Source organism: Silene latifolia, chromosome 10 (assembly GCF_048544455.1).
Source record: "Silene latifolia isolate original U9 population chromosome 10, ASM4854445v1, whole genome shotgun sequence".
In the NCBI taxonomy this organism is placed as follows: Eukaryota; Viridiplantae; Streptophyta; class Magnoliopsida; order Caryophyllales; family Caryophyllaceae; genus Silene; species Silene latifolia.
This window is the reverse complement of record NC_133535.1, coordinates 159,473,097-159,485,960: the sequence shown is the minus strand read 5'-3', so window position 1 is coordinate 159,485,960 and position 12,864 is coordinate 159,473,097. Positions and strand designations below refer to the sequence as shown.

The 12,864-nt window shown below is 36.1% G+C and overlaps 1 protein-coding gene across 1 annotated transcript; it reads left to right on the top strand.

Moving 5' to 3' along the window:
• Positions 1-1,161: 1,161 nt before the first annotated feature.
• LOC141606658 (putative F-box/LRR-repeat protein At3g18150) lies at positions 1,162-4,297 on the top strand. The gene is made up of 3 exons (XM_074425871.1): positions 1,162-2,857; positions 3,642-3,845; positions 4,013-4,297. The coding sequence occupies exons 1-3, from the start codon at positions 1,616-1,618 to the stop codon at positions 4,145-4,147; spliced, it is 1,581 nt and encodes a 526-aa protein (XP_074281972.1). The 5' UTR covers positions 1,162-1,615; the 3' UTR covers positions 4,148-4,297.
• The last annotated feature ends 8,567 nt before the right edge of the window (positions 4,298-12,864 follow it).

Below are 12,864 nucleotides of genomic sequence, written 5' to 3'. Positions count from 1 at the left end.
TATGGCCAAATATTTATAGATTTCGTTGAAAATTGATGCTCAGAGTAATTTTGACCTATTTTACCAATGACCCCATGTTTTTAATGGGCTATTACTTTATAAAATTTTGGGTTGGATTGGCGGAGTCAGAATTTGAATTCAGGGGGCCGGAAAATCCTAGCAAGAGCGAACAAATAATGTCATAAGATAAACTTGAATTTTTTTTTGAAAATTTCAACTAAAACTTACGACATTTTCATTTTTCAGCGGGGGCGACTGAGCGAGTGCCCCTGCTAACCCCTTAAATCCGCCACTTGGATATAGTAATTTCTTAATTATTTGTTTAAAAAGGGTGAATATGAATGATTTTGTGTATACATCTTTTTTACACAAGATTATTGATAGTGCGTCTTATATTTAATAAAAAAATTAAAGTATATAACATTATCGACTTATCGTTCACTTTTAGATTATTATATATGTATATGATAATATCACGGGTTTTAAGTTGTACAATTCAACATAATAATTTTAAACGTACACGGCCCACAATTTTCATTTTGTTGATATTACTAATTAACAATCTATACTAAATGATAAAAGGTTCAAAATTTCCATTTTGAACATAGACGAGTCATAATTTTCAGTTTGCTCATACACTGCATGGTTCTACAAACGTGCAAAAGTTTGACTAGATGAAAAACAGGTTTAGCAACTTGCACGGGTTGTAGCTATTCAGATCCGTACAATTTTACTATTTTTGTTTATTTTTCACCAGAATAATTTTGGTTCATACTTTATTAGGCTTTGTATGAAGTCACTCGAGGAATAAGGCAAAGTAAAACTCAAATTTAGCTACCAAGACGGCATGTCGTACAACAATAACTATTAGGACAATTGACTTTAAAGCATCATTTACGCTAATTGTAAATGAAATTTATAATCAAATCTAAAAATTTAAATAAGACTTTATAACTCAATTTATAATTTAAAATTGTTTCAACAAAAAGTAGAGAGATTTTATTACTTTATACTAAAACTTTATTTCCAAAGATAATTAAATTCAAAAAAAGATATCTAAATAATAAAACAATTATCTTAAATGTTTTTTTTTAACATAATCTAATCCAGCATTCCCGTGCAATTTGCACGGGTTTAAAACTAGTGTAATAACTAGCTTCGCTCCATTCTCCGTGAAGATATTCTGGGTGTAGCTAGTTAGCCATCTCTCTTTTGATTCCTTAATTTCAGGCTATGCCCTCCTATCTACCCAAAAAAAAAATTATCATTTGCACATAATATAGTTGTACCCGACCCGTTTTAAGAGAGATACATATATACCGCCCGTATTTAGTGGTCCTCTCCTCGTCCCAGAACAAGAAAAACATAAAGAGTAACACGTTTCACAGTTTTGGCGGGAAATGGTCTCTGATCTTCTTCTCAATTTTGGCGGTAAATCTTCATTACTCTCCAATTTTACTAACTGTTTTCTCGCATAACCCCAATTTTCTAGTAGGAAGGCAATCGATTAACAAATTAATTAGGGTTTGGGAGTTGCACACCAACTGTTCGACGAAATTCCTCACTGAAAAGGGTGGTTGATGGTAAGAAACCAACACATGGGCTGTTAAATACCATGGATAGATTATCAGATTTGCCTGATTTTATCATCCATCATATCATTTCTTATCTGGGTACCGAAGAAGCGTGTCGATCGACCATTTTGTCGAAAAGATGGGCTCATATTTGGTCCACTGGCTTTATTCTTGAGTTTAAACCTGAGTTCTTTTCTCCGAAGATAGATGGAGATTGTTTGGAGGAATTAAGTATCGTCGATGGTACTAGTATCATCGATGATATTTACAGTGAGGAAACTATGGAGAGACTTATGAATTTCATTGAATCCACAATGCGACGATATTCCGAGAAGAATCTTTCTATTAGGAAGTTTACTCTTGAATATCCAATTATTTATCAAGAAATGGCTAGGAGGTTTGATAGATGGATTGGAATCGCTTTGCGAAACCAAGTTGAGGAATTGTCGCTCTCTGTTATTCCCGAGAATCTTCCCTCGTATGCATTACCGGCGATTTTGTTCTCGGCAAAATCATTGACTAGTATAAAACTATGTTGGGTTAGAATTCCATATTCTGAAAATTTGAAGCTTATCTCACTACAATCTTTGGATTTATTACAGGTTGACGTAGATGAGCATATGCTATATGATATTATCAAGTCATGTCCCTTAAAATTTTTGAAGCTTGAGTGGTGTTCTGGTTTTACAAATATTTCAATTCCTTCGTGTAGTAAATTGGAGTCGCTCCATGTAGTTGGAAATAAGGGCATTGTACCTCTAGATAGGAGAATCCTGGTGGATACATCGACTATTCGGTGTTTGACCTACAAGGGTGATGAAGAAGATGATTTGCCACTTATTATTTTTACACCTAACTCAAAGAAAAATTTGAAGAAATTACGCATTTTTAGTGTTGTTTTTAGCGAGGAATCTTTTAGCAAGCTAGTGTCTGAACTTCCGTCAATAGAGATCATGTCATTTTTTGGTTGTGTGATGCCAAAGAATATTAGAATTGCAAGTCAAACGCTCACGGAATTGGGCTTACATGATTATTGTTATGATTTGGTTAATGTTGCTCTTGAAGCTCCAAAGTTACACTCTTTTTGCTATAATGGAGACTTACAACTTTCGTCTGTGATCAACAGTCATAGCAATTACAATGCCTATCTTCATCTAATTATCGATGAACTGGATACTCGAGCATGGCTCAGAATAAAAAAGCTCCTCAGCAATTCAAATGGTTGCTGCAAGATTTTGTCCATCATTCTCAGTGATGCAACTGAGCCAACTGAGACAACTGAGGTATTGCTAATTAGTTGTGCATTTTCTTTTGTACTTTGTTGTTTTCTAGTATTGATGCCACCCTGTTTTATTCATCAATTGTAATGTACTAACACGATGAAACAAGCCATGCTTTTTGAGTTAACACCGCAATATGGGAACGGCATTTTTCACAAATTAATTATCAAAATGGGTCGACTTTCAAATTTATTACCCAAAATGGGTCCACGTCATCACCGAAGCTAGGCTCGGATCCAAGTCGCCAAGTCGTCAGCGACTATACCAAAAGCTTTGCAAAAATTGATCCAACTCTCAGTTGTAAAAGGCGGGCTTCAAAGAGCCGTGGTAAACTAAAAGCCATCATAAGATTCATAACCATTATTGCCCGTCTAAGCTTCATAGTTTGATCTATGATTCTATGTTATTATTTGGCAATCAGGTTGAGTAGTTTTGGACATGGGTTAGCTCAGGTTAATGTTAGGTCAGGTCACTATGGTCGTGATTATTAAGGTTTTGATCAGTTTATTCAGGTTATTAAGCTTGGCTGTTTTTGAGTCAGTTCTGATCGGGTTAATACGGGGTTAGGTAACTTTCAGTCGGGTTCATTGAGGTTCTCTACTTCTGTTCTGCTTTGGTTATATTTTTCTACTCCAAGGGCTAGATTCGTCACGTGTATTGCAAGCTCAGGTCAGAGCAAGAAGGTTACATTCATAACTCTAAACATGAAAGTTCGGATCATGTAGTGTAAACTCAATAACTTTGAAACATTTTTATTTTCTAATCACTTCTTATGATGAATGTATAGATTGAATTTAACAAGGACCAACTTAGCGAGATTCACGATGAACCACTTTATGATCTCCAAGAACTGAAGCTGTCTTTAACATGTTCCACTTCCGTCCCTGAGGAGTCTTCATGTAAAGCTCTCATAGACGGTCTGCTATGGTGTTGCCGCCCTGATATTCTCTCTTTATCGATTAATTTACCATCTGATAATAATGTCATTAGGGTATGCAGAATTTTCATTGCCTACTTTCATTATATTGTTTTATTGATTTTTGTCTAATTTTGAATCGGATGTCTTCTAATTTTCCCACACTATAATTTCTCTGACTACACACCATTGATCGACTAATCTACTTATGTTTCATTATTTGAATGTTGCTGGTTTTGCAGACTTTGCTGGATATACTACAGAAGAAGGTGAAATATTGGAAGCATCCCTTGAAACGCATAGAAATCGAAGGCACTAATTCTTCCTCTATATTTTTTTCATGGGACCTTGATCTTCGACTAAGACTATATTGGTAAACCGTAACTACTTCAGACTTCAGATGCAGCTTGCACTTTCGGTGGATCAGAAAAGGGTGGAATCTTTTGCTTAATTTATTGTTTAACCAGACTCGAGTTTAGGCCTTCTTTGAGCCATCCTATCATTACGTTGCAGGGTCTTTGATCAAACTTGTCTTTTGCTCAGTTGTTAATACTTCCTATGTTCAATTGAATTGTTTACGCTTTCAAAATATGTGAGGAGAATTTTAAACAACGTAAACAATTCAATCAGTCTAGTATAGTGATTATCTAGGTAGCACGGACACTCCTCCTAATCGGCGTTCCCGTGTCGGACACGACACTCGTCGGACACACGTCAAAACGTGTCGAACACTTGTAAATCCGTGTCTAACTTTCATCTTTTATTTGGGCACGTATTCGACACGTGTCCATGGTATTTGGACACACCTCCAAACGGAATCAAGTTGAATTTAAGGTAAATGGCGAGAATTGTTATATAGTTGAATTTGGTGGGAAAATAAGTTGAATTGGAGACAAATGATGTTCTTTAGACTAGTAAAGAGATGTCGAAATAGATTGATTATCGCAAATTCTCATTATAGACGGACATTATCCGTCTATATGTATAGACGGACATTATCCGTCTATATGTATAGACGGATACCATTTCCCCTCACAAAATACCCATTTGCCATAAAGTGGAAAGCACATGGGGGTACCCCACCTTGTCCCCCCTACCCATTTTATTAGAGGTCTTTACCCGTCTGTTCGCCCCACCCGTCTATACCAAGACCTATTGATTGATTATAAGTTGGTTTTTGGTTTTGGAAATGAGAATGAGTTATAATTAACGTAAGTTTTACTTTCACTTATTTAAATTTAATATTCAATACTTTCCCAAAAAAAAAAATCACACATATATAACTATAAAATATATATTTTATTAAATTTAAATGCCGTGTCCCGTGTCCTAAATTTCATGAAATGCCGTGTCACGTGACCGTATCGTGTCCGTGTTCGTATTCGTGTCCGTTTTGGTGCAACCTAGGTGATTATTGTTGCTTCCTTTTGTTGTAGGTGTAAGGGTAATTGTGCTTTTTATTTGAGTTTTGTCTTGGCCGTTCCCTTTTTTTTATAAATATATATATCTTGCATGCAAAAAAAAAAAGGGAACAACACAGGAAATTAAAGGGAGTATATTTTATTACATGTATTTATTCCAGAAAAAAAAAAGGTAGTTTATTTTACATCAATTATTTTTATATATAATGGTTTCAAAGAAATCTTAGTTAGGAATCGAGTGGTTTTTATTTTTTGTTAGAATAACGTTTTTTTCTATAAATAAATTCTAAATTTATAAAAAGTTTGATATCATATATTCCCTCCTATTCCAGATAACCGTCCCTTGTGAAGATGGCACAAGAATTAAGAAAGTGAATTTAGAGCACACAAAACGGACAATGGGACAATTATGTGAATAGACGGAAATGGAATTGAATTTGGACCTCACAACACTTACCACGGACAATGGGACAGTTATGTGAATAGACGGAAATAGAATTGAATTTGGACCTCACAACACTTACCAAAAATGGACAATGGGACATTATTGTGAATAGACGGAAATGGACAATGGGACGGTTATCTGGAATAGGAAGGGGTAACATAATTAATATACACAATCAATGTCATTAAATTAGGAAAGAATATTAACAGTATATCATTTTTCTGATTTAAGATGCTCTTGTTTACCCATAAAAAGACATGTCTTGTTTGGTGAAATTATATGATGCCATGTCAGCGATAAAGTTAGAAGATTAATATATAGATAGTTAGATAGATAGATAGATAGATAGATTACTTAGTGTCGAAAATCCTAATATGTTTAACCAATAAAAGCACAATTTTATAAACGTATTATATAAACGATCTCAGTCCATAATTTGTAATACTCGTACGTAAATATCTTGTACTTGTACTATAATACTACCGCTTCATAAAATGTTGACCCGGTTTAACATCGTGATTACATACAAACTAATGGGCCCGTTGATAACTTTAGTTAGACCCACGAGCATATTCATCGACTGATAAGAGATTATATTTAACTTAATTTGATTTTTTGGGATCGAATTTTGGCCAAGTTATAGGGTTAGATTTACAAGTCACAACTCACAAGTCATGAGATATATTTTACTTTGTTTATGGACATACATTTGCACACAGGACACTCTTATTCAGCTCAACAAAGTGAAATGATATATTAAAAGAAAAAAATATCTTTTTTTTTTATAAGGTAAGGAAAGCACGTTAATCGAATCGATCCTATAACATGCCCGTGGATGTGAGGAGTAAAAGAAGGAGAAAAAAATACCCTTTGATTTGAAAAACAGAACTCTTATAAGAACAAGTTCAATGGTAGGCTACTTGCTACTAGCTTGACAAATCCACATCATATTTTAAGCCACAAGAATTTTAAGTTACCATATTATTCCAATGGTTTAGCTAGCTTTTATAAATTTTATTTAATTAATTAAAACATGCTATTGGTTGATTTTAAGTTGTGGGCCACTTTAAGCTACTAGCTTCATGAGGCTAGTTGCTTAAACAAAGCTATCATACATGGTCATCTCCAATGGTTTAGCCACTAGCTTGCAATTTCTTAAAATTGTAAGCAAGTCCCTATGCTAAACCATTGGACTTGCTCTAAGAAAGTTTTACTTTTTTTTTTTGCTTATAGGACGGTTTTACTTTAAAGTTTATTATAAAATATTAAAATTACTAGTCGTTGCGCCGCGCCCTCCCGGGCGCGGAGCCCCGATTTGTGGTTCTGTTTGTAGTAAGATTTGTGGGAATTCTGCGAATTTGTAACTGTTCTGTGCATAGTACATTTTGTGTATAAGCTCCTCGTTTTAGGGTAATAAAGTCGAGGTTATAATGCACGCTTGTCTGCAGTTTTAGCTCTGAGATTATGATGTGCCAAAGCAGACATTGCAGAGAAAGTGAATAGCATTGTCTTGTAGAAAAGACAGTTAATTATACATGATAGTTAATGTCGAACTATTAGTCGGTATTAACTAATTTAACACAACTGCCGAGAGGTAGTTATTACAAAACACCTTAACATTAGACGGCCAGTTTTTTCCAATGGCACAGTGGTTAATAAACTTGATAAAAACTTGCTAAGGTAGCTTAACCCTGTCTTGCTGTTTAGGTTTGGGAGATTTTCTTGACCACCCACTCTAGCTTATGTGCTCTGGACAGAGTTGTGGTAGGTACGACTTGTACATACACTTTGTTTCTTTGAAATTTGGATTCAATGTACTTGAGATAGCTATACCGTTCCTGAAGATTCATAAGACATGGACATATACTGTAAGTTGTTAAGGTTCAGTTGTGTGCTATAGGCAGTATGTCACGGTGATTTACTATGGAAGTTACGAAATATAAAAGCCATCGTGTAGACGAATGTTGTTACCTGTACAGGCATTGCATACAAGAGGGATGCTTCCATTTCCACAAGCTTTTCTGAATTGTCAGTGCTTACTGTAAAAGTGTACTTTCCTGATTCATCTTCTGCTTGGAATGTTATTGTCATTCTGTAAGCACAAAACAACATGTACATGAGAACCCATGGTGCTGTGTGTTTGTGTTGTATGGAATGGGTGAGGGCAGTGCTGTTTTTTTACCGTGCTGTTGAGTTAACGTTGGTCGTACAACATGCAGTGCATGTATACACAGAGCCCTTAGGGTTAGTGGTGCTTTGTCTTTGCGAAGCTACAACCAAGGTACAAGTGCACATTGTTTCTGTTAAAGTTGATCAGCCTCACGTTTAGCCAGTGGGACTCTTCTTGTAAAGTGTTTTCAGCCTGTCATTTGAAGCAGTTATTAAACGTTAACTTTGATTGTTAGTGGATTTAAAAGGCGTCATTTGTATTTTTTTGAAAAAATGTTTGATGCGTTACTGAAGGTAGCATTCAAAGGGAAAGTTACCGTCTTTCCAAGGAGATTTCCAATGGTGGTTATCCTGCGGGTGCTTGGTGGATGGCGGCATTCAAAGATGTGTTGTCTTTTTGCAGTAAGCATGCCTTCGTTTTTCTCAGCCCTGTAATAATATAAATAGCATGTTGTAAATGGCGAGCAACGCAAGCATCAACTGATGTAATTTGGTACTTACCAAGTCTTAAGTGAAACTGCTTGTTCGACTTGTGGATTTAAGATTATGAATGAGGCGTGCGTTGTTGTGAGTGAGAAGCCTACAATATTTAAAACCCCATTTTTTTCGTCAGTAATTTGTATTTTTTTTTCTTCTTGGATACTAATTTACCAATACACAAGTAAAACCTTTTTGGTACGAGGGCATTAGAGCTGTAAAGCCAACGACTGGAAAGGTTCTTTGCATGTGGGTGTAATCTTTGTACACTCTTGAATTGCCAGGTCTGTCAGGTGTTATCATCATTGCTTGTTTATGACTACAATTGGGAAGCGATTATTAGAAAGTTATTAGTTCGCTTAGGCGTTTTTATAAACAGTTTGCAGCTTAACAATAAATAGGCTACCTGTGATCAACAATTACCACCTCGCAGGCATCTGATGTTTGGTTGTTGTAGCTTCTTTCTTGGCAGCTTGTGTCTACATATATAATAACTCCTAATACATCTGTAATCATACAAATAGTTAAATGACTTACTTCTTTTTTGGGGTGTGTTTCCTTTGTCGTCGTGTTTTACTCAATAAATTGAAATGCAGATTTGATTGCATTGCAGCTTACCGTAACGAGCATCAAGTGAGATTGTTTTGGGGATAGATCCAATTAATACGTAATTAGTTATTTCAGGACCTTCTAGTTCAGGTACAGGTTGGATAATGGTGTTGATATTGAAAAATATTTCATAAGTTTGATGTCCCGAACCGTCCGAAGAATCAGCAGGTATGGGTATAATTCTGGCATTAGCAATGTCATATTCCTTGTTTTCTTGCATAACATCCTGAAAGGCTTCAAGGGATTCATTGAATAGGTATGTGTTCATTATAGTGCCCTGCGGTGGCAGAGTAAGGTTTAGTTACTGTGGTATGCTGCGGTAAAGTTAAAATACGCATGGTTATATGTAACGCGATAGATTCGGTGTGCAATAGTTTTAGTTATGGGGAAGACATTTGATTTTGTGAAGTTCTACAAAGCTCAATTGTTTGCAGACAGTAACATTTTTTTTTCCCAACAATTATACATAGAACTGCTAACATTTTCGCGAGTTTATATCAAATATAATCAAGTGAAGCCACAATTGTCTGAACTTGTAAAGCAAGTAGTTTCACGATGTATAGTGCTGTGATAGGTTAGGAGCTTAAGAGAATATTTTACAGACAAGAGTACTAAAGTATCTAAAAGGTACCTCTCCATCTTGGAAGGTGATTTCCTGGAATTCTACAGGGCTCCCAGCTGCTGCGTAATGCACATTGGTTATATCAATGACTCGTACTTTAATAGTGTATGGACCAGTTGTGCCTGAGAATTTCCTGATGTGCCTTCTTAAAGGTCTCATAATGTTCTGCAGTAGATCAGAAATGTAAGCAATAAAATAGGTATGATTGGTTTTGAAGCAAGGCTACATACACAGTACGAATATTGTATTCCTCATTAAGGTTTGCATATTGAACATTGTGTAAATTTTAGAAATATTTTAGATTCAATATATTTGTGGAATACTATGTTATAGTCTGTTTGTGACTCACTGCTAACATCTTTTTTTTTTTTTTTTTTTTTTTTTCAAAATAACGGTTAAAACATGTGGATACCTTGGATAATTATGAGAAAAATGTGGATGGTTGTCTCTACAATCTGTACTATGTTGTTTGATTTTTTATAACAGTGTTTTGATATCCTTACAATCTGTGCCAAAAGCAGTATTTCATGCACTCTCTAGATTGTGTGTATGGTGATATTTATTGACTGCTAACTCTATTTTGCCTGAATTTAGGGGATTGTGTTTTGAAGTCAAGGTGTGCAGTTAGATTACAACTAACTGGTTAGATGTATGTGCAACTGTAAATGCAACTGCATGGTTTGCGCAGTAATAATACTAACAGTAGAGTTGATGAATGATTTTTTAAAATTAACCTTAGCATCTTAACGTTTAGACTTTAGTGCTAGAGCGTTTCTTGTCTAGGTGAGGGGTTTTATATGACTTCCATATCTGATTGACAGATTTTTAAGGATGAAATCATTGGATTTTGAGAGGATGAACTGTTCTTATAAAGCTAATCGCCTGAAAAGTAATACTTGTAATAATTAGGAAAAGTTGATTGTTTGAGTTGGATGCAATACACGATTAATCCATACAACTAATCCGAACTTGATTCTTCGGTAGTTCTTTATACACAAAAGATCTGAGTTTTTTTGGTAGCATAAACCCAAAATAAGAGACCTAATTCCAAAAGCAAATCTCAGAATGCTTTTGGTTGGAACACAATGCTTTGTATGCAAAAGTGTTCCCAAAATGCTACGGGTGCCCTATAGCCTTTATTTAACCATTCTGTTTTTCCAGAATAGGTTAGGAGGTGCACCTTTGGGGTGTTATAAGTAGGGATACATGCATAGATACTATTTACATTAAGCCATCAACATACAGCTACGGATAGATCGTACCTAGGGTTACTGGGATGCAGCTGAGCTGCTACCTATTTTTTTTTTCTTGGTAGGTGATGCAGAACCTTGCTTATTATTGATACGTTTTGGAGTGTTCTGCGCTGGGGTTTCTGGTGTAGTTGCCGTTTTTTTTTCAGTTTTGGTTGTTTTTAACAACGGTGTTGTTGGCACGCCAATAATTTCAGATTGAATGGCAGCAGCTTGAGGTGCAGTGGTATCTGAAGTTATAGCCGGCTGGGTAGGGGAAATAGGCTTAGACTGGATGTCTTGAGGAACTGTGATGATTGATGCGGGGAAGCTTTGTACATCGATTGATAGTCGGAAGTCACTGCAACATCAACTAATGTGAGTTTTGTAGAGGATTGTTGGACTTCTTCAAAATGTAATTGCCTAGCTACCGGTATAGGTTGGACTGTACTAACTACGACTGGTTCAGTTCCTGTTTCGTGAACTTCTTGTTGTTCTCCTGGGGTTGTCTCTTCCAAACTGGAGGCGACCTCATTGTGTGGTGGTACAGCTACAATTTTGCGAAGAGCCCACTGCAAAATATTGTTCCTTGATAGTGCTATCTTTGGGGACACTTCAATTACTAATGGTCCATTTCGCAATGATTTGCAAACCCTCATGAATGTTACGCTGTCGTCCTTAAAAAGCGCCGGGAATAACACAGGAAATAAAAAATTAGAAATCCTTGTAAATTGAAGTAAATGTTGTAAGCGTACAATAAATACTCGTTCAAAGTTTGCTTTACCTATGATGTAACAGAAATCTTTAGAAACCATTGTAAGGGTTAGGTAAACATAACATGTGCGGAAAGAGTACTTGTTCGATTCTGAGGTGTCTATTATCTTTAGTAATGATGGTTTAAACAATATTTGTTAACTTAGATGTGTAGACGTAAACTCATAATTATAACCACGGCAGTAGAGTTGTTATTGCGAATCACTTTGTATATCATAATTTCATTGGTTGACGCCACTTTGTAGGTTGACCATTTTAGGAGGCGATATGGTTTGAACGTTGGGAAATGCTGTTTAGAATACTGGGTGTAGGTGGTATGGAAATGTAATAATATACCGTTTGTTTCATATGAAATATATCTGCTGCCGACATCTGGAACAGTGTCACTGTATCTGTTGTGAATGCTGTTATTTCTAGGCGTTCATTTCCGTCAGAAACTTCACAGTTAAAGGTAATCCTGCGTTAAAAGTTTAGACTTAGATATTAAGATTAATGATTTTTAAACCTTTTTTTTGGGGGGAGGGGGGGGGGGGGGGGAGTACAGGCAGGGTGGAGAGGCTACCTTGGTTCGGACACAACTCCGTCTTTAGTGCATGTTTCACACTTGAACTTTTCCCACCTGCATAGTCGAACGTTTTCCACAAAGTGGGAACAGCCTAAGTATGCATTGACTTTCAGTAAATGCTTTTGGCACGATTACATTCACTGTACCTTTCATCCCGCAAAGTTTGTTTTGCCTGTTTCCATGTATACATAAGTCATTGAATGAAAACTGGTGCATTTAAGTTTAGTCAGGTATTAACCGTCTGTTCAATTATAACCAAAAAAATTGCAACATGCATGGTGTGGTGCTAATGCTTGCAAGTTCAATGTGGCGGGAACAAGTAGATTTATTTTAGTGTAGTCATAAGAGAGTTGCATGTAGGTCATGTGGTTATACCTTTTTTTTGGTGAGCTCACTCAAGGTAATGACGGGAGTAGGTGTGTTTGGATCCCTGACTCGGAAAACTCTTGACTGTAAATCTTTGAGGAAGTCTTTGTTTAGGCTCCCCCTGCAATAGTCGACTGAAATTAGTAAGGCTGTTGATGTTCAACAAAGTATGTAAACCAAAGGCTGCAACTAATGTTGGGGATTTATACGTTAAGGGATCATACCATTCTACCTGGGCAGCTATTTTAGGACCTGAAGGGTTCGTATGAACTACTGTAGACGTTGTGGTTGTCAATGAGAAGCCTGCATAATAATATGAGAAATCAGCAACACTCTTGTAATACAACAAGCTTTACTACCTTATTAAGCGGTCATACCCCTATAAGTAGTAACCCGCAACCCTGTGAAGCCAACGAC